Source organism: Dendropsophus ebraccatus, chromosome 5, assembly GCF_027789765.1.
Source record: "Dendropsophus ebraccatus isolate aDenEbr1 chromosome 5, aDenEbr1.pat, whole genome shotgun sequence".
Taxonomy (NCBI): Eukaryota; Metazoa; Chordata; class Amphibia; order Anura; family Hylidae; genus Dendropsophus; species Dendropsophus ebraccatus.
In genome coordinates this window covers 115,632,121-115,659,815 of record NC_091458.1, presented here as the reverse complement: position 1 = coordinate 115,659,815, position 27,695 = coordinate 115,632,121, and the positions used below count along the sequence as shown (strand labels likewise).

At 40.8% G+C, this 27,695-nt stretch overlaps 1 protein-coding gene across 26 annotated transcripts in view; it reads right to left on the bottom strand.

Moving 5' to 3' along the window:
• Positions 1 to 1,758: 1,758 nt before the first annotated feature.
• ABI3BP (ABI family member 3 binding protein) overlaps positions 1,759 to 27,695 on the bottom strand; it is a 234,331-nt gene continuing 208,394 nt past the window's right edge. For all 26 annotated transcript variants that reach the window (XM_069971043.1, XM_069971056.1, XM_069971054.1 and 23 more), the window contains 5 exons: positions 17,124 to 17,203; positions 15,424 to 15,453; positions 12,125 to 12,286; positions 6,396 to 6,518; positions 1,759 to 2,742 (listed from right to left, as the gene is read on the bottom strand). In XM_069971043.1, the coding sequence (XP_069827144.1) occupies positions 2,627 to 2,742; positions 6,396 to 6,518; positions 12,125 to 12,286; positions 15,424 to 15,453; positions 17,124 to 17,203 (511 nt within the window). In that variant the 3' untranslated portion in view covers positions 1,759 to 2,626. The remainder of the gene's footprint in view (positions 2,743 to 6,395; positions 6,519 to 12,124; positions 12,287 to 15,423; positions 15,454 to 17,123; positions 17,204 to 27,695) is intronic.

The window sequence follows — 27,695 nt, the reverse complement described above, 5'->3', positions numbered from 1 at the left end:
TGTGTGTGTGTGTGCGCTTTGGCTGCAGCAGGCTGTGTACGTGTGTGTATATATGTGTGCTATGGCTGCAGCAGGCTGTGTGTGTATGCTATGGCTGCAGCAGGCTTTTTGTGTGTGTGTGTTTATATGCTATGGCTGCAGCAGGCTTTTTGTGTGTGTGTGTGTGTATATGCTATGGCTGCAGCAGGCTGTGTGTGTGTGTGTCCATGTGTGTCCGCGCTATTGCTTGCCCCCACAGTGACCCTCAACATTACTATGTGTGACTATCAGTATGGCTGACCCCTCTGTATCACAGGGATTTGGCAGTGTTAGCAGTGTTTCTTTGTGTATGGTGAATATTATTTAGAAACATCCAAGATTGTCAGCAGGAAAAACCACCTGCTCCATCTAGTCTAGTTCTGAGTTGTTCAGGACATGGAGACTGGCTAAATCCTCTGCACACACAGAAGAAGCTGCTTTATGTACAGTATTCCTTTATTCACTCAGAAGTTGCACCAGGATCATGTAGGACATTAGGGAGAAGCTGCTGAGCCAGTGTGATAAATAACTCCCCTGGTATATGACTGGCCATTTATGAAGGAGCAGGAGTCGGAGCCCTGCTAAAAAGTCAATCCCATACCTCTCATTGAGCTTGTTTCTGTCCCTTTTGCATGTATTTCTGTAAGTCCAATCAGCTTAACGGAGTTAAAATGTCTTTGTTGAATATCATGTGAATTTATCATTAATCTCTACACACAGGCAATACATTCCCCTGCCGCTCTTAGAGGGGCGGCTTTATATACACAAATAAAGTCCATTCATTGCAGCAAACTAATCAAATGATTGCTTTTAGATTACCACTATAAATCAAACATTTTGGATCTTGAGACCATAACTAGAGATTGCATATGAAGCCTCAAAAATGTGGATAATAGATATTAGTGAAGGGGTAAATTGATCAATGTCTACGCCAGACAACAAAAATTGCTAATTTTCAAATAAAATAAGGCTTTTTTTTTTTTTTTTTTTTTTTTTTTTTACACCAGATAACTGGTATTCAAGCCCTGCTACGTTTCTCCCCAGAGCCTTTACATTTAAGGGTCAGTCATTGCCGATACAAGCTGGAGCATATCTTTCTTTAAGGACAGGAGCTACTACTTTGTCCTGTACAGCAAAAGAAAAAAAACAAAAAACTCTTGCTTGGTGTAAAAGGAGTTTATGGTGCTTGTAGGAAGCCGCACAATTAGTATACAGTAGGTAGACAGCTGAACCGTATATATTTTGCACAGGTAGATGGCAGTACACTACTGTAATTCATAGAGCTGCTACTAGCCTGCCAGTCAGTGAATACAAGTCAATATTAGAGCTGGATGGATCTACTTTCTCTACCCTGATTCACATGTAACCTATTGTGGGTCGGTGTTATATTGGCCCAGGAAAAGTTGTGTATCAAAAAGATTATAACTGAAGGCCACTTTAAATTGAGTGACCACTTTATACAAAGGAGTAAAGTCAGGAGAGGACTAGCAGTATAGCACAAAACATCAATGTGGATATTTGTCAGGCTAATGTATTTTTCCTTTGTAATCTGCAGCCTTTCATTGGTCTGGTATAACTCTTTCCAGGGAATCGGACCACTTACAAAGCAGAACTACTTTGTTTAATGCAAACTAATTGACCCCCAATGTTTAAGATTTAGACTTGGCCATTCCTACCATCCTTACCCCATATATCGAGTGGTAACGTTTCATAAGAGCAACACAAAATACAACAGCAGTGTTTAAAAAAACGATCAATATCTTTATTGTAGAGTTCATATACTGCTCTCTTCAGATACAAAACCAGGTTGCATTTGGAAATAAAGCTATACTGGATATACTGTACATTCTGTAAAAAGTTAATTACAAATCTATTTATAAATCACATGCTTATGTTAATCTTAAAATATCTGCAGCCATTAAAGTAAAATGTAATCTTGCACCAAAGTCTAAACACATGTAAGTACCTGCCTTGTTTGTTTTTTCCATCTAATGTCACAACACTGTGAAAGAACCTGCGAAGAGATGCCTATTGCCAAATAGGACTGAGACTGGGGGATAGATGGGGACTTGTTGGTCACTGAAGGTATGTGCATAAAATGTGATGGTAGTGATTTTCCTGCCTTACAAGGTGTCAGACTTTGCTAACAAACAGGAAATACTTTCACCGTTCTATGATGAAGAGGTTGTATAGACTGAAATGACAGACACTTGATGAAATAAATTAAAACATTGGCGTTAATGACACTAGATGAAAGTTCTCATGGAGAGAAACATTAAACCTTGCTCTTTAAACTATGTAGTTGGATAAAAAATCTGCTTCAAAATATTTCTTACAACATTGTGATAAATAACATAGACGCTGCTTTTCTTAAAATACCAGAAACAGGGAGCCAGCTTCCCGAGGTTTTCTCCTATGAAGACAATATCCTTCTCTGTATATTGATAAATATGGAAGCAGTCTGTTAACTTTGTAACATGTAGAACTATTTAAAACATATCTTACATTAGTAGAACTGAGAGTAGATTGAAGCTAGCACGGTGTCTATAGAACGGATGGTGGTTGATGATGTAGATGAGTCCATGAAGTCATTGTGGTATCACTGTTCTTACCACTTCCCAGGTATAGATATTCCACATTCATACCAGTGGACATAGCTGATGTGTGTACGACCACCAATCTCCCCAAATTCAACTGGCTGCTGGCGGACGGCTCTGTAGAATCCTGTGTAAATGTGATATTATTATAACACAATGTCAATTTCTCATCTGCTCTGTATTGTTTTCATTGTGCAGCTGTCTTTGTGCAATCCATAACCGTAATGCTGTGATGAATAAATAAAGGACATATACATGGATGTAGACACTAATGGTTCATCTCTGGTTCAGTGTATCCTTGTCATGATTCACTAAAAGAAGTTGATGATCCAGCACTATATAACATCTTGCAGTCTTTATTTCATACAATTAAAAGCACCATCACAAGTTCAGCCAGACATCTACACGTTTTGAGCACATGTGTTCTTAGTCACAGATGAGCGCATGATCTCGTAACGTGTGGATGTTTAGCTGAACTTCCTGATGGTGTATGCCACTTTTAAAGGGAAACTAACAGCAGGGTAGACCAATTTAACCTGCTAATATGTCCCTATTGCACAGGAGATGCCGAGGAGGTATGTGCCTGGTGCAGTGAGCACTGCCTGCCTGCATAGTGGCAATCCGGCCTGCCCCTGGCCCACCTGCTCCATTATCATTAGAAAGGGGTAGATCAGGGCCATGGGGGGTGGGCAGCACAACTAACTGCACCGGAGCGGTGCCGAGGAGGAAGGTAAGACCTTTCTCCTGGGTGTCTCCTGTGCAATAGGGACATAGCAGGTTACATTCATCTGCCCTGCTGATAGTTCCTCTTTAATTGCATGAACTTATGCTGCGTTTACACAGAGAGATTTATCTGACAGATTTTGGAAGCCAAAGCCAGCAATGGATTTGGAAAGAGGAGAAATCTCAGTCTTTCCTTTATGACCTGTTCCCTGTTCAGTGCCTGTTCCTGGCTTTGGCTTCAAAAATCTGTCAGATAAATCTGTCTGTGTAAACACACCATTACAGTGCTGGATCATCTACTTTTAAGCAAAGAGAGGTTTTTTGTTATATGCGTGGTGCTTTATATGGACTGTGAATCAGAGTAAGGAGCCTCCTAGTGCACTTGCGCTACACCCGAGTGCAATTCCCAGCTAATCACTATTTGGAAAAGAAGCACAGATGGTGTAGTGGTGTAGTGTAGTTTTGGTGTAGTGCAAGAAAACATTTCCTAACCTTTTTTTTTTCTATTTGCATAATGGGTTCCCTTTCTCGATCTTGTGTGGTGCCCCAGTGGTCAAACCCCCTGCAAACTGAGACGTATCCCCTATTTAAAAATATACTGTGAAGAAATGGTAAAAAAAAATTGCACCAAACTGTGCTGTATGGACCAGGAATAAGATACATGTGACGTTTGGATCTGTGAAGATTAGAGTTGAGCGCAACTCATCATGCTTGAGTATGATCATTCGGCGTTTTCTTACCGGTGGATGCATTCCTATGGAGTCCTGGAAAATATGGATACAGCATATGGCTGTAGCCATGTTTTCCAGGCAACCCTACAGCTGCATCCAACTTTTTTAGCCACCGCTATTCAAATGCCAAATGATCGGATTTGAGCATGCTGAATTGCGCTCAACTCTAATAAAAAAAAAATGTGCCTGTTTAATCGTGACATAAGGTGATTGTGTGACCATGTGTATTAAAGTACCATATAATAACCAATCTCTGTTGTGCACTGTAAAGAATTGCTTATGACTAGAAAATATTGCATGTAACATGTGCTGACAACTATCAATAACTTACATATTTCACCAATCTACTATTCTTATGGATTTGTGTAGTATGCTTTTAATTAACCACCTTATTACATGACATTTTTCCTGGAAATGAAACCAAGCCTGCCCTCCCAGCTAAACTATTTTAATACATGAATCTCTTGGCTTTATGTCTTTCATTATATCCTTGTTTGATTAAATGACACCATATATTTTACTATATTATTACTCAGGATGATATAATATGGAATACCATATTTTTTCCAGTGTACAACTACAAGTACTTCCTATAATCCTCATTCTTTCTAACTTTCAATTAGCATGAAGTCAGCAAACTAGAGTAAACTGTGTAAAATAGGAATACTTTTGTGTGCTTCGGCAACTACAATCTTATCTTTATAAAATATACACCACAGGTAGATGCTGGCTACATCCATGTACCATTTTTGGTGTAGTGTATGGATCAGGATTTGAGATTAAACATGTAGTAAGACTGATAATTTTGGCACTATCTGTATGAGTGAACATACCCATAATCTGGTGTCATTAGCTGAACACGGGTGTAAATCATGTACACAATTTGTTGCATTTTTTTTTTTTTTTTTAACTAGACAGAGAATGTATTTATTCCTTTTTAGAGCAAGAAGAAGAGGAAACATCCAAAGATCCAAATCTGTTTTAAATAAAAAAAAAAAAAAAAAATGATATATATGTTAGGCACTTATAGTCCTGTGCCCAGGGTAGCAGTGTTAGGGTGCGTTCACACCTACAGGATCTGCAGCAGATTTGATGCTGTGTTCAGTTATTTAAATGAAATCTGCTGCAGAAAATCAGCTGCAGATCCTGTAGGTGTGAACGCACCATTAAAGGGAAACTGTCACCGAGACAATACTATTTAATCTATCACCATCATATTATAGAGAAGGAAGAACTGAGCAGACTGACATATAACTTGTAACATGTTGATAGAAATCCCTGCTCATTCTGTGTTAAGGTGTCACTGGATGGACTCGATTCTTAAGCCTATAACATCAGACGTTTCAATCAATAAATTACAAGTTATACTAAATCTTTTTCCATAAAGATATAATATATATATATATATATCTATATATATATATCAATTGGCTCAGCTCCTTCTGCTCTATAACATGATGCCAATAGGTTAGCTAGCATTTTCATAGTGACTAGTTCCCTTTAAGGGGGGCAGCAGTTTAGTGAATAATAGGAAAACAAAACTTTAGATGTAAATGCTGCTGGCATGCTGTGAGCTGTAGGGGAAAAAAAATTATTTATCCATATGGTTGAATCCACATGGATCAGAACTGATGAGCATTTGTATTAGTGGTGCCCAATGAATATAGGCAGTCACATTCACCCATTAAGTTGTGGATTTGTGATTTATTTCATTGCCTTCTGTGTTATGTGTGAGATCGTCAGTGAATCTGCATGTAAAATGCGATTTTTGCTGTGTATTTCTGAGACATCTGAATTAAAAAAATTTGCATACTTGTGGAATTGTGGTAATGGGTTATATTTAGTCCAAGTGTCTAAGGCAACACCGACTGTTTATACAGCCCTGATTCTGATATTCATATTAAGGCTAGGCTCTTACTATGTAAAAACATAACAGCCGTTATGATCTACATAGCCATAGTGGCTATGTTCCCACACAGTATTTTTGCTCAGTAGTTTGATCGTTATTTTGGAACCAAAACCAGGAGTGGATTGAAAACACAGGCTATGTTCGCACACTAATAAAATTGTGTGTGTGAGTGGATGGCCTTTATTTAATGGCAAAACAATAGCGGTTGTTTTAAAATAACAGCAATTATTTGCCATTAAATGGCGTCCATCCACTCAATTTTATTAGTGTGCGAACATAGCCTTTCTGTGTTTTCAATCCACTCCTGGTTTTGGTTGCATAATACTGACCAAAATACTGGGCAAAAATACTGTGTGAGAACATAGCCTATAGAATGAAAAAGAGCAAAGGGAAAGAATATAAAAAATTGTTATTTACCTTTCTTGGGTTCCAGTTCATTGGACTGTATCTGCTGTCCTGTCCTCCCTTCAAGAAATGAGTCTACAAACTGACAGTGATCTTCCCCAAATCCTGACTGATCACCTATATTATAAAATGTGCCTGAAAAATGACAAAGAAAAACTCAAATAGTGGAGAATTTATCAAAGCTTTCACCAGAAACCCAGTGTAGAAAAAGTTGCCAATCTTTGCCCCACACCGTCATTTTTTGTGCAGTGCTCTCAAATCTTTGCACAAAAAGAAAAGTCACAAACTTTTAAGCAAATAAAATATTGCTCAAAAATTTGTGACAGACTAAAAAAACTAACAAAAAACCTAAGCAAAACCATTTAAAAATTCCCCCCATAGAATTTTAAAATAATTTTCTTTTTTTCACTTTTAATATCTATAAAAAAAATAAGTAATAACATAAATAAAACTTTTACCATAGTAGGGGCTTACAGTTTACAGGTTATTATGCAAAAAGGTGATTTTTTTTTTTCCCACTTTTGGCTCACGTTTTCTTTATCTTCACCTTCTAAAATGTCTGACACAGACGTATGGGAGCTTACTTTTTATGGTATTCTTTAATTTATTTGTTTTATTTTTATAGACAGACTATCAGAGCAGTCACAACAAGCCCCAAGGCCTATCAGAAGCCTGGAAATGATATGACAACTTGGTAGCACCCTGCAATTACATTGCGTGAGTGCCAGTAAGGCCACTGGACCACCAGTCATTACCATCTTCCTTACCTGACCTAAGTGAATGTCATGGGGTCAGGAGAGGGGTTAAATAGGGGTTTCCATGTCTGCTCTTTTATACCATGCACCATGTGGAATATGTAGGTACAGTAAATATTAACCTAATATGGAATAATATTTATACTGAATTATTGTCTCTATTTGCTCGCACTGTATGACATGTTGTAATACTTGGACCCAGATGTATACATCTGTGTAAAATGGAAACTGGTGTAGCTAACCAGGGCCGTCTTTCCCATTGGGCAGGGTAGGCGGCTGCCCGGGGGCCTATGACCCAGTGGCAGCCGCCCACCCTGCAGAAAGGAAGGGAAGCTGATGAGCCACGCTGTGCCCCCTCTCCCCAGTATATTACAGGCCGCACTGACCAAGCGCTCTCCTCTCCTCACATAAATAAGCTGCAGGGCCGCCCTGTGATGTGGGCGGCTGAAGCTCCCCCCCCCCTCTGTTAAGCCCCGTCCACTGTGGACTGGTCCCATGTTCCTCCTGGCCTGGGACTTCCTGCCCCCAGCAGGCCTTGGGATGGTTATGTGCGGGCCTCACAGCAGCTGCAGCCTGTGCTGCCATAGCAGGAGATCAGCAGTGTGGAGAGCAGGAGGCTACAGGCTGCTAACCTACAGCTACACAGTGGCCTCCAGCTACAGGGCTTCCTGACCATCCCCCTCCTGTCCTGGGCTCCACTGCAGGAAATGTCAGGTACCTGGGGTTGTAGATAGCAGAGAGGTCGGGACAGAGAAGAGGGAGGAGTGTGCAGAGCTGGGCTGAGAGAAGAACACACACACACCCCTACCCCTGTTCCCCCATAGCTGCCCCCTCTCCCCCAGGCTGCTTTGCCCCTGTCCACCTGTAGCTGATCTGTACCTCCCAAGCTGCAATGTGCACCCCTCCCCCCCAGACTGCTGTGTTCTGCCCTTCAGGCTGCTGTACCCCCATACACTTGAGGCTGCTGTACCCCCATACACTTGAGGCTGCTGTACCCCCATACACCTGAGGCTGCTGTACCCCCCCCCCCAGACTGCATGTATGGCCAGGTTTGCACTATGTAAAAACAAGCCTAACATGTGTAAAGATTATTTATATATATAATATATAGTGTGTGTGTGTGAAGATTATATATATATATATATATATATATATATATATATATATATATAATCTATATATCTTTACACATGTTAGGCTTGGTTCCTGTTTGTGGTTTTGTTTTGTTTTTTCTGCTCCTGAGCATTGAAGGAGAGGAATGAACCCCCCCCCCCCCCCCACATATGCTGCAAAACTGCTCCAGATAGAAGGATACACACATACAGAACAATATACACCCATACAGAACGATGCACACCCATACAGAACCATACAGTACAATATACACCCATACAGAATTATACAGTACAATATACACCCATACAGAACCATACAGTACAATATACACCCATACAGAACTATACAGTACAATATACACCCATACAGAACCATACAGTACAATATACACCCGTACAGTACAGTATATACACCCATACAGAACCATACAGTACAATATACACCCATACAGAACCATACAGTACAATATACACCCATACAGTACAATATACACCCATACAGAATTATACAGTACAATATACACCCATACAGAACCATACAGCACAATATACACCCATACAGAACCATACAGTACAATATACACCCATACAGAACCATACAGTACAATATACACCCATACAGAACCATACAGTGCAATATAAACCCATACAGTACAATATACACCCATACAGAACAATACACACTCATACAGAACTATACAGTACAATATACACCCATACAGTACAATATAGACCCATACAATACAATATACACCCATACAGAACCATACAGTACAATATACACCCATACAGAACCATACAGAACCATACAGTACAATATACACCCATACAGAACCATACAGTACAATATACACCCATACAGAACCATACAGTACAATATACACCCATACAGAATTATACAGTACAATATACACCCATACAGAACCATACAGTACAATATACACCCATACAGAACCATACAGTACAATATACACCCATACAGAATTATACAGTACAATATACACCCATACAGAACCATACAGTACAATATACACCCATACAGAATTATACAGTACAATATACACCCATACAGAACCATACAGTACAATATACACCCATACAGAACCATACAGAACAGTATACACCCATACAGAACCATACTGTACAATATACACCCATACAGAACCATACAGTACAATATACACCCATACAGAATTATACTAGTGATGCACGATGCACCGAAATATCGATACTACTATCGATATTTCGGGCAAAAAAACGGTTCGATACCAGGATTTCCTGGTATCGATACTTCATGTTAATCTGCATAATAGTGCAGATTAACATGAAGTATGGTGCAGAGAACACTGCCGGCAGCTACCTGAGCGCCGGCCGTGTGCTCTGTGTGCCTCCCCCTGCCCCCTGTCGTCCCCTCCTCCACCCGCACGCTCTCTGCTCCCGGCGGCGCCAAATTTAAATAGCCGGCACATAGCGATCGCTAGTGCCGGCTATTTTAAAGGGTAGATGCCGCTGTCATAACCGACAGCGGCATTTAACCCCCGCAGGACGCCGGCCCCGAGTCTGCTGCATATGGATCGGCCCCTCACTGCTAATGACTGCGGCCCGCAATCCCGCGGGCGGCAGTCATTCAACCATTCCAAATACGGGACCCGCCGGTGCTGCGGCAGCGGTCCCTTACACCAGCCAGTTCCCCAACCTCCGGGTCCACAATCCTGTCGCCCCCCCCCCCCCCTTCCCACGGGGCCCACCGATACAGTGGCACAACAACTCCCAGAATACCTTCTTGTGGGGAGTTGTTGTTCACAAGGAGGCATGCTGGGAGTTGTTGTGCCAGGAGGCTGCTTCCTCCTTGTGCACTACATCCCCCAGCATACCTCCTTGTGCACTACAACTCCCAGCATACCTTCTTGTGGGGAGTTGCAAAGCACAAGGAATTATGCTGGAAGTTGTTGTTCACCAGGAGGTATGCTGGGAGTTGTAGTGCACCAGGAGGTATGCTGAGAGGTGTAGTGCACAAGGAGTTATGCTGGGAGTTGTAGTGCACAAGGAGGTATGCTGGGAGTTGCAGTTGCGCGGCAGCAGCCTTTCAAAACATCCCAGCATACCTTCTTATGCATTACAACTCCTAGCATACCTCCCTGTGCACTACAACTCCCCACAAGAAGGTATTCTGGGAGTTGTTGTGCACAGGGAGGTATGTTTGAGGTTAGAGGGGAATTAAAAAATGTAAAAAAAAGTGTTTTTAAAATAAAACAAAAAAAAAAATAATAAAGGTTCTAATAATCCCCCCTTTTCCCTTTTTAAAAAAAAAACAAAAAAAAACATACATGTATTTGGCATCCATTACATGTAAAATTGTCCGAACTATAAAATGTAACAAAGTGATCAAGAAGTCACATAAATAAAAATGTTGTGCATGGGGGGAACATATCTGTAGTAGAACTTTTTATTTAGTATCGAATTGGTATTGAGTATCGAAATCCGAAAGCTGGTATCGGTATCGAACTCAAAATTTTGGTATCGTGACATCCCTAAACCATACAGTACAATATACACCCATACAGAACCATACAGCACAATATACACCCATACAGAACCATACAGTACAATATACTCCCATACTGAACCATACAGCACAATATACACCCATACAGAACCATACAGTACAATATACACCCATACAGAATCATACAGTACAATATACACCCATACAGAGCAATACACCCATACAGAACTATACAGAACAATATACACCCATACAGAACCATACAGTACAATATACTCCCATACTGAACCATACAGCACAATATACACCCATACAGAACCATACAGTACAATATACACCCATACAGAACCATACAGTACAATATACTCCCATACAGAACCATGCAGTACAATATACACCCATACAGTACAATATACACCCATACAGAACCATACAGCACAATATACACCCATACAGAACCATACAGCACAATATACACCCATACAGAACCATACAGTACAATACACTCCCATACAGAACCATGCAGTACAATATACACCCATACAGTACAATATACACCCATACAGAACCATACAGCACAATATACACCCATACAGAACCATACAGCACAATATACACCCATACAGAACCATACAGTACAATATACACCCATACAGAACCATACAGTACAATATACACCCATACAGTACAATATAGACCCATACAGAACCATACAGCACAATACACAACCATACAGCACAATATACACCCATACAGAACCATACAGTACAATATACGCCCATACAGAACCATACAGTACAATACACACCCATATAGAACCATACAGTACAATATACACCCATACAGAACCATACAGTACAATATACACCCATACAGAACTATACAGTACAATATACACCCACATGGGGCTGCACTGCACAAGGTTGGGGGTAGGGGGGATGCGGGGACTTGATCTTGGGTCGGGGGGCCCAGTTCACAGCTATGCCCAGGGGCCCATCGTTTTGTTAAGACGGCCCTGTAGCTGACCACAACAACCAATCACAGCTCAGCTTTTGGTTCTGGTAAAATGAAGCTAAGCTGTGATTGGCTGTTGTGGACAGTTTACGCCAGTTTCCATTTTAGGGTGCGTTCACACGTACAGGATCTGCAGCAGATTTGATGGCGCAGATTTGAATCTGCAGCAGGTCCGCAGCAGACACAGTTTCATAAATCTGGTTGGGGGATAACTGATGGCCGAATGATTGTTAGGCCGTCAGTTATTGAAGGTGTATAGGGACCTTTACAGACTGAGCAGATGAGATTGTGCCAAGAGATTACAGTTTTCCTTGTGTAGTAATACAGAGAATATTATATACACAAGATTACCTGAAAGGGTATCGCTGAGGTAAATCTTATATCTGAGAGAGTTACAGAGCTGAATTCCAACAAACTTCTTATACCAGGTTCTCTTGACATATTGTTTTCCTCTGCAATCTGAATAGGAATCTGCTTTGAATTTAATTTCCGTCCATATAGCATCCTTTCCTCCTATATAACAAACATAGGCTCAGTAGCAAAAACAGCTTGTAAGAAAAGAAATACATGATTTTAACTTTAAATGATTTTTACTTTAAATAATGTCAAGATCAGTGAGAGTATATACTGGATGAGCTCTTTCAGCATTTTTTTCTTTTTACGTGTTTTACTTATGTGTTTGCCTTCTTACTAGGGATGGTCCGAACCGAGTTCGGTTCGGGTTCGTACGAACCCGAACTCTCGGTAATGATTCCCGCTGTCTGCCCGCTCCGTGCAGCGGTCGGATCCAGCGGGAGGACCGCCTGGAAAACTGGGATATAGCCATAGCCATAGCCATAGGCTGTATCCCAGTTTTCCAGGTGGTCCTCCCGCTGTATCCACCCACTCCACGGAGCGGGCAGACAGCGGGAATCTGATGCCGAGCGTTCGGGTTCATAGGAACCCGAACCTCGGAGAGTTTGGACTATCCCTACTTCTTACCATGCCTACAAACCATAGTTACCATGAAAATGCTGTTTAATCAATAGGATCATGGGTGAAATCCAACATGGATATAACTCTTCTCTACCCCATCTTCTTCTGTTGAGGGAGAGTTGAGAAACCGCCATGGACGTTGGACAGCCAGCTGAATTTTTTCCACAGATTAAGCAGGGAAATTATTCAGCTGGTTCCCTCTGGCTTTCCCAAACCAGTTGTTAAACCTTGGAGCAGCACAGTATACATGTCAAGTTTATCGGGCACCATTTGTATTAGAATGAATTTCAGGAGGCACCTGTATTATATTGTCTTTCAGGGGCACAGTGTGTATTATAATAATATAAGGGGGCATGATGTGTATTGCATTTATATCATGGCTAATGGTGTGTATTATGTGAGAGCCCGACACTCACCAATAGGTTTGCTTATTTATTCAAGTGCAGCAGTCATATTTACAGCAAGTACGTGTTTCAGACGGACGTGGCTTTCATCAAGGCTAAGCTGATGAAGGCAATGTCTGTCTAAAAAAGCGTACTAGCTGTAATTATGACTGCTGCACTTGAATAAATAAGCAAACCTATTGGTGAGTGCCGGGCTCTTCTATGTACCTAAAGGCAAACCAAGAATATTCTTATAATTAACAAAAGTATGTACTTAATCCCATGTATTATCCAGCACATGTATTTAGCTGTTGTATTTTACCCCCACAATAATGAATTTGTGTTATCAACATGATTATATATATATATGATAGAAGTCTATATGAGGCCAAAACCAGAATATATATTGCAAAGAGTGTACAGGCATATGCTTACACTAATAAAATCACTCTCTTCCACACATGCGATACAGAATTTCAGTTTACAGACCACATCTCATAACTGATGTCATTCTGGAATGTACCCCCTTTGTTCTGTCATGTTCTTAAATCTAATTTATTTTCTCTAAGCTCCATGGCTGCCCTTTGAAATACCATGGGAACTTTAAGATATATAGTTGTTGAATAGAAATAATACTATAGTTTAAATAGTCGTGACTTTCTAACTTATTTATACCTTTCATTTATTTCAGCAATACACTGTGGCAGCGGGTGTTAATGTCAGATTTTTGTACTAATCTAAGCAAGCAGCAAAGGAAAAAAAAATTAACCTGTGGGTTAATGTGCTGTTATAATAATATAAAAGGGATGAACATTTTAAGAGTTATAACACTTTGTGTGTGCCTTCTTTTGTGTATCTGTATTGATGGACGATAAAAAGCAGGTGCTAATTTCCCACTCAAGAATTTATATATATTCCTTATAAAGTACTATAAATGATAAATAGAACTTTATGAGTATATATAAGATCCTTATAAAGTAGTATAAATATTTACATGTTAAGGCCGTGTTCACACAATGTATTTTTTTTTTCAAACAACGGCCAATCACATTAACTACTATGGAGTCTTATCTGGAGTGTATACACACTGTATACACTCCATCCGGGATTCCATGCATCCACACAGAAAACTAACATGTCTATTTTCTGTGCAGACAATGTAAAGTTTGGCTTCGGACGTACTTTACATTGTCTGCTGTGGCTAGTGGAGCACGGGCACACACGAATGTGCAGGCATTCTAATGAAAAAGAAGCAATGTTCACTCGGCCGGTACTGCAGTACATCTCTGTAAAAAGGCTGTGTCTTAGAACGGCTGTTGTTTTGCCATGTGTGGATATGGCCTAAAGGGGTATTCCGCTCAAACATAACTTTTGATATCGTACAAAAGTAGGTATAAAAGCCGGCACTGCTGACACAAACTCTCACATACGGAGGTACAGCGTCTGGACCGTGGCACAGTAATTACTGATGTTCGGGGTGCATGGATAAGAGTCAGAAGAACGGAATGGAAACAAGGAGAAATTAATCCGCACTCACCGGTATGGTGTCTTCAATCTTTACTGATGCACAGAACAGCAGGGAGGGGAAGAAAGCACCTGCCCAGCTCCATTCTTTCCCTTCCTGCTGATCTGTGCATCAATAAAGACTGAAGACACCATACCGGTGAGTGCGGATTATTTTCTACTTGTTTTGATTTCTACTTCTTTTGATATGTTGCTGCCCATGGTGAGACTTAATTATTCCTTCCATACATTTTATTATCTATTCAGTCTCCTTCCCCCAGTTCTCAGCTGCTGCTTTCTGCTGAAAACAAAAAAGTCTGTGTGTGAGCTTTTCTCTCTGTCTCTCCCCCCTCCCTTCTGAGACAGTTGATGTAAACAAGTCCCTGATTGGCTTCTCTCTCAACATTGTAGCTTCTATGTAATGCTGACCGATCCCTGGCCGTTTTAGAGGATAATCGTTTGGTGTAATACGTCATGTTAAAATACCATGATCAGCTGACAGGCACAATGTCGGCTGATCGTGACCCTTCAACATGTTGAAATGTAACGATCAGTGTAGCGAAAATCTACTGCTCGTCAATGTGTGTAAAAGGAGCCCGGCAGCGCTTACTTCCCCCTTGTATCGCGTTTTGATACACACTAATTACATAGATATCAGGATACCCTCCACCCCATAACAAGGTCGCTAGAAGTAACCATGTTTGGTGTTACAATACGGATATTACTTAATACATTTGAACATGAAGAAAACATTCACCATAGTAATGGGCAGGTTTGGACTATTCTTACCTGTAACTGGTTCACTTACTCTTGGGTCAGCTGCAGGAAGGAAGGAATACTTAGTTAATTACTGTACAATGACGGAGGATATTCCATTTTACTATTGTCTAGGGATGAAAGAAGAAGCTCTAGACTTAGCGTTCTGCAATGCGCCTTCAAAGCTATGAAATAGGGAAAAGCCTATACACACATGGATATGATCCCAGCACATTTCTCAGCACAAAGAGATTACGACCAGATGTGTAGTCAGCTGGAGACGTTGTCCTGGAACACAAATCTCTCCAGGATTCCCATGGTGCCTAATATTTCTAAATTAGAACTTCAGATTTTCAGCTGTCTTCGGAAATCTGAGATTGTACAATCAGGAACTTTCTAAATGAATGTGTTTTGCGTCACTTTAGCTTTTTTGCATGAAATACATTCAGCTGTTTATTTTGTCTCCACATAATGTGTGTTCTCCTTGTGCTTAAAGTTTATACAATTGTCAATTATTATTTTTTTCTTCTTTATGGAAAACAAATACATAATTGTTCATACTGTTGTTGAAGGTTCCAGCCACAGCATCCACCAGCAGTTCTGTCATGTTTGACAGCAAGCATGGTGCATCATGAAGCTGCGTTATACACCCCCACTCCTTACAATGCAGATCAACATAAAATACATTCCTTTTGTGATTTGATTTGGGATTGTTGGCATCCATGCTACTAGACATCTGGATCCAAAACATTTGACTTAAAGGGGTTATCCAGTGAAAATCCCTTTCTTTCAAATTAACTGGTTTAGGACAGTTAAAGGGGATGGCCACTTTATAGTAAAATTTCTCAGTGTACAGTATTAGTAAGTGTACTCACTGTACTGACAGCAGCTCCCTGTGTACCTCAAAGAGCTAAAATCAGGCTCCTCTCCTCTAGGCTGGGCTGCCCTTCTCTGTGGTGTTTCTGTCCATAAAATGGCTGACATGGAGGAGCATGTGACCATGCCCCGCCCTCCAGTGTCCACCATAGGCATATACAGGCTCAGTGGTTGACACTGGGGGGCGGGGCATGGTCACATGCTCCTCCATGTCGCCTTATCTTATGGACAGAAACACCACAGAGCAGGACAGAAGGGGAGTCTGATTTAAACTCTGTTAAGTACACAGGGAGCTGCTGTCAGTATATACAGTGAGTATACTTACTAATACTAGCCAGAATCCTGCTCCACACTGATGAGGGGCAACACCCTGAAACAGCTGTCTGTGGATGGATACCTGGCCTTGGTTTTTCCCTTGTCATTACATTGACTTATACGGCCACTTAATATGGTGGTTTTGGTGGTTTCCCTACAGGAGCCACCCCTTGGCTGGGTCCTTCCCAGAGGGATATCGGGTTAGTCATGTGTTTCGAGACTCCTAAATGAGGCTCCGCGGGAACTGTCCAGAGCAGGTAAGGTTTTCTGTAGAAATTTGTTGCTGCTCTGGACAGTTCCATATCTCGAACAGAGTTGTCAGCAGAGAGCACTGTGTCAGAAAGAAAAAAAAAAAACATTTTCTGCAGGACATACAGCAGCTGATAAGTATGGGAAGACAAGATTTTTAAATAGAAGTAAAATACATCTATATAACTTTGTGAAACCAGTTGATTTGAAAGAAAAAGATTTTTGCTGGAGTACCCCTTCAACACTCATTTATCTACAGACACTGCCCAACAGCAACATAGGAAAGACGTTACCCGATTCTGTGTTGAATTCCACTGTGTTACTGCTTGGTCCTTCACCAAGAGGATTTTTTGGTATCACTTGGAACTCATAACTATAAAGAGAAGAGAAATTACAACCTTAGTTAGTGGTTTCCCTACAAATAGTCTCATACACAGGGCTCTGTGCCTTCACTATGTGGGGCCGGCGCTGTGCCCACACAGTTTGGTTAACCTGATAACTATAGAAAAAATTGTGTCATGGTTTTAATTATTGTAAATATCTTTACACTTTCCTTGTAGGAAAATTAAAGTGAGATCACAATAAACTGGGATGTGGGAAGCTTTTTCCTAAGTATAACTTTACATAAGCATAACAGGTTTGGATCCAGTAGTGGAAAAGAAAAAAAACCTCTGCAAAACCCATCTTCACAAATCTGTTCTTGCTTTTACCAATATACATGTAGGGGACACAGAATGCAATATAAACTTGGTAAAACATGTACATACTGGTTAGCATGTACACATTCAGATGGATGGATGGATGTCTTGGATGTATTGACATACAGGATTGATTGTACTACAATCAGTCTAGACAAGAAGAGGTGGAGTAAGAGGTGTGCATGCTGTGGCTCAGCATCACTTCTCTGGCACTTCAGCTTCCAAGGAAAGATGCAATTTCATAACAGCAAATGACCATCAGACTGTCCGTTCCATGACCCGGCCGGGTCAGGGAACAACCAGTGTCAGAAAAGATCATTACTGCTGCTGAATTCGGATGTGGGCGCATCCGAATTTCCAGCTGCAAACGCTCCATTGTGTTAACTGACAGGGTTTTCTGTGGCTGCTATTTAGTGAATAGTGGCCGCAGAAAACTGACATGTCAGTTTCTTGCACCGCCACTAGGGATCCCGGCTAGAGTGTATACTATGTGTATACACTCCGGCCAGGATTCCCTCAGCGGCAGCACTATGTAAGTACCGTAGTAATCATGGCCGTGATCACTACGGTACTTACGTAGTGTGAACATAGCCCTATACCGGGTACAGACCTGACAGATTCTCTTTTATTTAGAGACTTAATGGCACTTTTAAATAGCTATAAGGACTGATCGATTCAATTACCTTTACTATTCAATGATTCTGGACGTTTTGGCAGACAGTACAAGTGTCTAGTATCCAAAGCAGAAAATGTATTCTTTTCCCAGCTGCCCAGAAAACTGCTGTATGTTCCAGCTGCATATTGCTTAATCATTTAAACAAATTGATCTCTGACATTTTTATGTACTCTTTTCACTCTTTAAATCAGAATTTTTGTACAGACTGGGTAAAATATAATAAAGTCTGCATCTCATCCCTAAATCTGTATCTTTCATAGAAACATGCAAATAGTTGCTCACTACCATATGGTATACATACTATTTTATAGGCCTGTTTTATTTTATAGGACTTTTTTTCTCTTAAATAGACACTGTTATAATAACCTTCAAAGTCTAAATCAGCAGGGGATGTAAAATAAAGCATTTTTAAAATGTATATGAATTATTTTTTTTAAACTATCATGCTTTAAAGTGACTCTGTACCCACAATCTGCCCTTTCCTAACTACTTGTACTGTCGGATAGCTGCTTTTAATTCAAGATCTGTCCTGGGGTCCGTTCGGCAGGTGATGCAGTTATTGTCCTAAAAAACAACTTTTAAACTTGCAGCCCTGTGTCAAATTGGCGTGGCCTAGGGTCCATTTACACTGAAAGATTATCTGACAGATTATCTGACAAAGATTTGAAGCCAAAGCCAGGAATGAGGAGAAATCTCAGGCTTTCCTTTATGACCTGATCTCTGTTTATAGTCTGTTTCTGACTTTGGCTTCAGATCTTTGGTAGATAATCTGTGAGATAATCTTTCCATGTAAATGGACCCCTAGAGTGTCTGTGGATTATACTGGCACTGCCCCTCCATCCCTCCTCCCCGCCCTCTTCACCATTAGGAATGCCCCAGGCAGGATTTTTGATCTTTATCACCTGTCTGAACACTTCACAGGTGCTGGATCGTCAAGGCACAGGTGCAGTATGCACAGGTGCAGTATGCACAGGTGCAGTGATGAATAGAAAAAAACCTGCCTAGTGGCATTCCTAATGGTGAAGAGGGTGGGGAGGAAGGACGGAGGGTGGTGCAAGCCTGGGCACAGACATTCTAGGCCACGACAATTTGACACCGGGCTGCAAGTTTAAAAGTTGTTTTTTAGGACAATAACTGCATCCCCTGCCGAACGTTCTCCCGGACAGATCTTGGATTAAAAGCAGCTATCCGAAGGTACAAGTGGTTAGGAGGGGGCAGATTGTGGATACAGGGTCGCTTTAAAACAAAGCTATACTTACTTGATCTAGGTCCAAACTCCTGACGGCAGCTTTTTACTCTTGTGCTGGTCACAAAAAGAGACTAAACACATGAGGTCCCGCTCACCTGCGCTCACAGACAAGGTAGTCATTTGACTGGTGGATACATTGAGCCGTGATTCTCTACTGGCAGTGACTTCCTGCATTTGGTCTATTTTTTTCAACCAGCACAAGACTAAAAGGCTGCCTTCAGGGGACTGGACCTGGATACAAGTAAGCCAGCAATTTATTTTGGTTATAAATGACCCAAATATAGGGAGAAATGTCCAAAACAACTCCCTTGAACTTAATTTCATTTTTGTAATTACAATGTAATTGCAAATGAAAAATTTAACTACATATGATCTGACAGATGTTTTGTTATGAAAATGTCAGGGCGAGGTGGGGGTGGGATGGGCTGGGAAGTCCTATTTTTATTTTTTGACGTTTTACTCAAAATGAATCCCATAAAAAAGTGTGTGGACATAGTCTTACTTAAATAGATGGATGGGAGAATAAAAACCAAAAGATATTTAAAAGTGAACAACCCCTTGATTGTAATGGGTACCACAAAAGGCTTTCCCCTTTAGTGGCTCTGCATAAGAAATGGATGTCTTCAGGAGGATCCTCACATGTGCCTGGGGGTGTTCCTAATGATGAGAAGGGTGGGAAGGAAGAAAGGAGAGGCATCGCAGACCTGGGGCAAAGACACACCAGTATGACAATGCTGCAGATTAAATTAGATCATTTTTTGCTGTGACCAAGGCACCAGGCGCATTTTACAAATACAGAGTTGCTTTAAAGTCGATCTGTCCAAGCAGGACAGATCTCTTATTTTTTATTCTACTGATGTACTGGGCATAATTTGGGTTTGCTTTCTCTGAAACCACAACGTGATACACAGCAGTTTGAGGAATCAAAGTAGTGATAGGATGATAATTAGATTAAAGGGGTCATCTGTGCTCCTCTAAGGGGCCTATTCCACGGAGCGATAATCGGCCAAATCAGCCCAATTTGGCTGATTATCGCTCCATGGAATAGAGACAACGATCAGCCGATGATCGTGTTATCGGCTGATCGTTTATTTAGGTGAAAACCTAAAATCATCGCTCACCGACCGCGCATCGCTATGGAATAGCGGTGCGCAGTCGGTGACCGACGATTTCATAAAACAGCATACATTACCTACTATGCTGCAGGGCTTCTCTTCCGCTGCTAAACAAGGGCTGCAAGGACATTGGTAACTATGTCCCTGCAGCCCTTGCTAAACGATTATCGGGCCGTGGAAAAGGCCCAGTAAACGAGCGCCGATCTATCAGATTGGCGCTCATTTACATTGTTTATCGGGCCCCCATCGGCCTGTGGAATACCACCCTAAAACAGTATATTTAATGTTCACCTTCCCTATCTCAAGCACATCTGTATGGTGATAATCTGTTTGCACAACACTGTGACAAAATAATTTCACAAATTAACTTGTCTGCCACCAATGGGGGAAAGGCATCAGAAGTTTAATATGACTCAAAGAAACTAATAACTGGCACTTTGATAAACATTGACTGAAGGATTGTGCTATATCATTGTACATATCAGCACCAGGCGGACATTCCCCTGGCAATCAATGAGGGAAATGTTTTAGCATTTCCTGCAGGACTTACAGCAGCTGATAAGTATGGGAAGACTTGAGATTTTTAAATAGAAGTAAATTACAAAAAACAGTTGATTTGAAAGAAAAATATTTTCGCTGGACAACCACTTTAATGATTATTTTGTAAGCAAAAGTATCCTTACTCAGTTTCTACTTCTCCATCTTCACTACTAGGACCTCAAACATGGGTTACCTGTCAAACACCTTGGTGTCAAGAGCTGACATTTAAAAGGTTCACTGCTGTACTGTGTGATCTTGATATGGATACTTAACAGCTGTAAATACAATTGGTTTGGGAATTAAATGGCCAGAAAAGAAACTATGTAAATTAGAAAAACACCCTTTACTTCATGCAGAGAAGATTTCAAAAATAACATTAATAAAATGAAGTAGGTGAAAAGTGTTTCCAGCGCCAGCTGTATAAAATGGACCACTTGTTTTGAAGGGACAATCCATCATTGTTAAGGATGTATTATTAAAGAGTTTATAGTCCAAAATTCAATTTGCATCTGCTGCATACTTGACACTAAAGTCATCACTATAATTCTTTTTACAGTGAAATTTGACCGCTGAACAAAGGTCAGCAAAGCTAATATTGTTTCAAATAGTGAAACTGTGTCTCTGTGAATCCACTCAGCATTATAAAACATCCATAAAACGTAAACCGAGGACAAAATTGAGTGTTACTAGTTCTCTCTAATACAAGTGCAATGATGCTTGTATTGGGTAAAGCAGGTGTCTAGACCCTGAAGAAAATGTGTGACTGGCACAGAGGGACATAAAAATAAGAAATAATGTCATACTTACCTGCCCTGATCACCTTGCAGCTGCTGTTCTCACACTCCCAATTCCCACCTCAGCACTGCTTACTGGTAGAGATGATCGAACATTGGGATTTTTGCGAACTCGAACCTTCAGCATTTGATTCCCGATGCCTTCCTATTCCGTGAGGAAGGTGGGGACTGCCCAAGTACCTATTACATAGGCTATATCCCTGTTTTCCAGGATGTACTTGGGCAGTCTCCACCTTCCTTACGGAATGGGAAGGCATCGGGAATCAAATGTTGAAGGTTGATCAAACCAGCAAATTTCCATGTTCCATCACCTCTACTTATTGGTTCCTGTGATGCATTGACCCAACAATGGCTAACTCCAGGAATGTGTCGGAGACCAAATAAGAATAGCCAAGAATAGACATGGGTATTTTTATTTAGTCTCTGGGCCTGGTGTTCCTGGAGTTGGTCATTGCCCTGGATCCTGCATCTTATGAAGGGGTAAACCCCTAAAATGCATTCATCTGTCTTAATAAAGCTACATTATTTATAAGGAGTATTATTGCAAGTGATTGGAAGCACAGAATCTGGTAGCTTAGTTAAGAAATAAGAAAGCCGGTTTTAACATATGATCTTTTTTAAATTTCACAGTGAACATTATAGTTAATATAAAACAGATACTATACCTCATATGGAGTATATCATTAAACATCACTTTAGAGACTAATCTGCCAGAGGCAATAAGTCAGTGCTCAATAGACTTGTTTCTGATTTCCAGTGTTTCCTGGCATGCTGTAATACTCGGAATTATAAAATTGATATTGTAGTTTGGGTTTAATGGCTTTGTGTACTTTTATGGCCATTTTGGCTGTCCTTTTGTCAGATAGTGCAGTTGGGTGAAGCATTAAACATGAATTACATGTTTATCAGAAAAAAATATAAAAAACTCATGTCATGTTCTTCAAATAGCATCCTGAGTCAGCCTGCATAATGCGAACCAATGAATTCTGAGTAACAACAATATTATGAAATTCCATTCTAATATTACAGGATGGATAACATCTTGGAAAGTTCAGTGTATGACCTAAAAGATCTTAAAATATTACCTACTTGAGAAGACAACAGTATTATAAAGGTCACACGGTAGGTTGGGGCCGGTTACATTAGGGCCCAAGTGTGTCATGTTCTGCCTCTAGTCCAAAATACTATACTATATATACTCATATACTATAAATCATATACTATAAATCCAGGCTCTAACACTAAAGCATCCACTTATAATGCCTACACTATGTAATAAAATACTTATTTAACAATAGAATACATTGAAGCTGTGTTTACTCATTGTATATTTACTGTGAATGACTGAAATCAAGGTAAAATTATTCTTTTTTTTCTCTCAAATCTGTTTTTTTTTTAATTAAGGTATAAAAGCAAATACAAACAATTTGCAATTGGTTTCACTCTGTGAGTCCCACAGCAAAATCAGCTGTGATATGCGGTACAGTTATGCCTTATGGCTCTGCATTCTGGCAGCTGATTTTCAATCCGCTGCTAGAATAAAGCCACATCCTACGTAACTAATCATCTGCTGGGCTTTTAAACAAGATAATACATTATCTGCCCTCGCCCCCACCTGTTTTTCTGTCTCCTAGGTCCCACTCAACCGATCACTGCACCTGGCGGTACCACTGGCTTAGTGGGACGTCAGGGACCCAGTAAAAGCAGATGGGAGCGCGGGCAGAAAAGGCCCGGCAGATGATTAGTTAATAGGATGGGTGTGCAGAGCCTTAGGGCATAACCGTATTTCGCAGTGAATTTTGCTGTGGGACTTGCAGCATGAAATCCAGTGTGAATGCAGCTTAATGGGATTATCTGGCACTTAAAAACTTTTATATTGTACTGCCCTTTTATAAAACATAACAAATATCTTACCTTTTCACGCTCCCCCCGTGTCCTAATGCAGTGTCTCCTGGTCCCCGCTGACCGCAGCCATAACCACTTCCAGTGATTGCCCGAGTGGGCTGTCACTGCCGAGAGGATCTCGGCAGCTGCGACAGTGAACAGGGGACCTGGAGATGCCACAGGAGGACACCTGGAGAGGGTGAAAAGGTAATAATAAGATGTTTATTATGTTTTATACAAGGGCAGCACTAAATCAAAAATATTTAAAATATTGCCACTGGTGCATATAAAACAATAAACATCCTATACTTACCTCTCTGCGCTCCCCCAGTGTCCTTGCGATGTTGCTGTTGTCCCCCGGTGACTGAGGAGCATCCACCTTCAAGACGAACTCAGAAGTGAAATTCTGCCCAGCCAATAAGAGACGGGACAGCCCCACAGCCAGTGATTGGCTGACCAGGCTGTTACTCCCAAGATGAGTTTGTCTCTGAAGTGATGGCTCTGCAGTCAGCGGGGGACACCGACGACACCAGAGGAGGACACTGAGGGAGTGCAGACAGTTAAGGATAACATGTTTATTGGTTTATATGCACCAGCAGCAATATATTAAAGAATGCCGACCACTAGACGACCCCTTTAACTCATTCATCCCACAAGTACATGAAAGCAGATGTACAAATATAAAGTTGAATATTCATTTTTCTGCCATTTTTCCTCCTTTTGTCCAATATGCCATAAGATCTGATTCATCCACTAATTTCGAATTCTTCTTACTTTTATGGATTTTGTAGATCAGTGTTTAATTTGTGCAATTTTTTTGTGAGCTAAAGTTTTTATTTTATAATAATGGCCATTATTTCTAGAATGATGACCGCACTATAAAATAACAGCCGGTATTCGGGCTCAAAATGACAGTCGTCCTAAAAGAGGGTCGTCAATCGGCACAAAAAGACAGTGTGGTAACATAGCCATAAGGTGCAAATCTTTCCATTATAGCTTCTGCAGGTTCCACTCCTGTTTTGGCCAAAAATATTGAGCAAAATACTATGTGTGAACATAGCCTCACAGATGACACATATTAGTACTCTTTCAAAACAACAGATTGTACCAGTTAAGTTTTTTTCCGCCTTTTCTAAATACCTTTGATTTTCATGTTACCTGCATTGTGAATGTTATCTGCATAGAAAATGTTTTATGTTCAGTCAGAACCAAGAACAATTTCTGCCTTTGTGTATCTTTTGAACTCTTTAACACCCACTGTGGAAATGATACAGACATCCACACATTCTCAGTTGTCAAAAGGAAACCATGTGAACCTGAGTGAAACTTTGCAGTGATGAAACATTCATGTTGTAAAAATTCCAATCCAAGGATAATAAATGTTCATTCCAGTTGGTATACACCACACAGGGCCCTGTTCTTCTACTGATCTATGACGCTTTTAAGCACTGGCACTTCATTTTTTTCAGGGTGTTTCATAATATGTAAGCACTCATCAAAACTGTCTACATACATTTGCAATATAAATTCAGACTATTCCTAGTAATGTCCATGAATAAATATTAGTATGAGGCATATTACATTCTAACTTATTACATTCTATTAATGCTACATAAGAGCTCCATAATTCAATAAAAAAAAGACTTTTGTTATGAGCCCCCCACAAATATAGGCAAGGTGATAAATGAACAAAACACAGTAATCACTGAGCTCAAGGAGATCAGTGAAAAAATTCCAATGAAGTACTCAATCAAGAGTCTCCACTGATGCCCCCCCAAAATATGCAAAACAAGAGTCCGTGGAGCCTTGGTTGCGAGTCTTAAAACACGGGATAGCCACTGATCTCAGTGATTACTGTGTTTTGTTGGTTGATTTGTCATTGCCCCAACTAGCCAGAATCCTGCTCCACACTGACGAGGGGCAAATACCCCAAAACGGCTGTCTGTGGATGGAAGCTTGCCTTGGCAAGCCCTTGTCATGATCGTAATACTGGCACCTTGAGTTAGACATTGACAAAAAGGGGCCACCCTGTTGTTTCCCTACTTACGTTCCACTACTCCCAACCGAGTGGGACTTAAGGGGCTATCTATCAGGGTGGTGTGGTGCTCTCCCCATAATGGAGGCACCCCGTGGCAACAGGCTACAGATATTTGGCTATCGGCTCCGCGGACTCTTGTTTTGCAAGATGATAAATAAGTCACAAACCTCTGTTGCCTCCACTGTCCCTGTCTTTCAAACTCTGCTATGTGCAGACATCCCCCAAGACCTTATCTTTGTAATACACCTAACATCTGCGTGCTCCAGTAATACTGTACTGTACATACGTCTTGTCAATGCAATGGGTCCTAAATGCTGCAGGGCAGCGCACTGACTGGCTGAGCACCAGGAGCCGCTGGGAGCCCTCGAAGCAAGCCAGAGCGGGGACCCAGTAAAGTATATACCCAGGCCGCGTGGGTTAAGGGCTCTGACTTTGACATACTCGCAGCGGGATGAAAAACCCACTGTGAGTATGTCATCCCATTGAACTGAATGGGCAGGTGTCCGCAGTGGATTTTGCTGCGAACTCGATACAGTACATGTGAATGTACCCTAATAAAATATCAAAACATTTTCCCAAATTTAGCTGTTGTACACAAGCAGAGATGAGCGAACCTGACGAAACTATCAGCATTTCAATCCCACTTCCTGGAGGAGGTGGATACAGCCTCAGGACTGCCTGGAAAACATGGATATAGCCTATGGATACTTCCCCTGTTTTCCAGGCAGTCCTCAGACTGCATCCACCTTCTCCAGGCAGAGAGATTCAAATGCCAATCATCGCTCGGGCTTGTACAAACCCAAACTTTTGGCAACAGGTTTGCTTATCTCTATCCATAAAGTCAAAATAGGCTGTTCCTTTTAGGCTCCATTTAGCACGGTCACAGCGTTGTCAGTTCAGTAGCATAGGGCTTCAGCTGCTTCTCAGCTCACTAGATCGTAATTATCTTGTAAGAGGTTAAGTTTTAGTCCATGATATACATCCACTTTACGAACCATATATCACCCGTATATCTCAGACATGTGAATGCAGCCTGATTCCCCTTGCAAATATTCCTGTGGTAACCTTGATGGGCCAACCAACCCTACCACCAAGGAGGCACTAGGACCAAGATAATACACGTTAGAGCAGAAGCTGGATCAAGGGCTATTGTATATGGTTGTGAACATTTTCCTACCGTTTTATTTTTTTTGGAACCATCTTTGATATTTAAGTACAGGTTTGTTGCACTGAATTCAGTGTAGCCTATCAACTGGACAACCTATCATCTGGACACTCTAGGTGTGCTGGTGATCTAATAAATTTCCATGAACAACTTGAGAACATCAGGTTAATTTACATTGTCACTAAAATAACTGCTAAGTGAGCTAGCTACAGATAATAGGAATTCAATGACAAAAAGAAAATCCTGTTAAAGAACTTTACTTGATGCTATTTTTAATAGAACACAGCGCACTAACTAATTTACCACATGTGACCATGGCAAGCGCAGTACATTTCTTCCTTTCTAAACTGTGCACATGTAATACATTTACACACTGAATTTCAAAATTTGACTTTGAAATCTAAGGACAGAGGTCTATACTGAGATTAGAAGTATTCAGCATGCCATTTATGTTTGGACCAAGCACAGCTTTGCCCTTCAGTTCTGTCACACTTTTGGCATACAGTGAAGTATACACCAGCTTTTACATTGTTAGTTTTTGCTAGCATAGATATCTTTTCCATCCCCCCGACCAAAAAAAAAATGTGTGTGTGAACAACTTAAAATAACAGCCTTTGTTTGCTAAATAAGGGCCGTATTACACGTCCCGATCCCCGATTTGTAATGTAAACGATCGCCAATCTGCTAGATCAGCGTTTGTTTACTG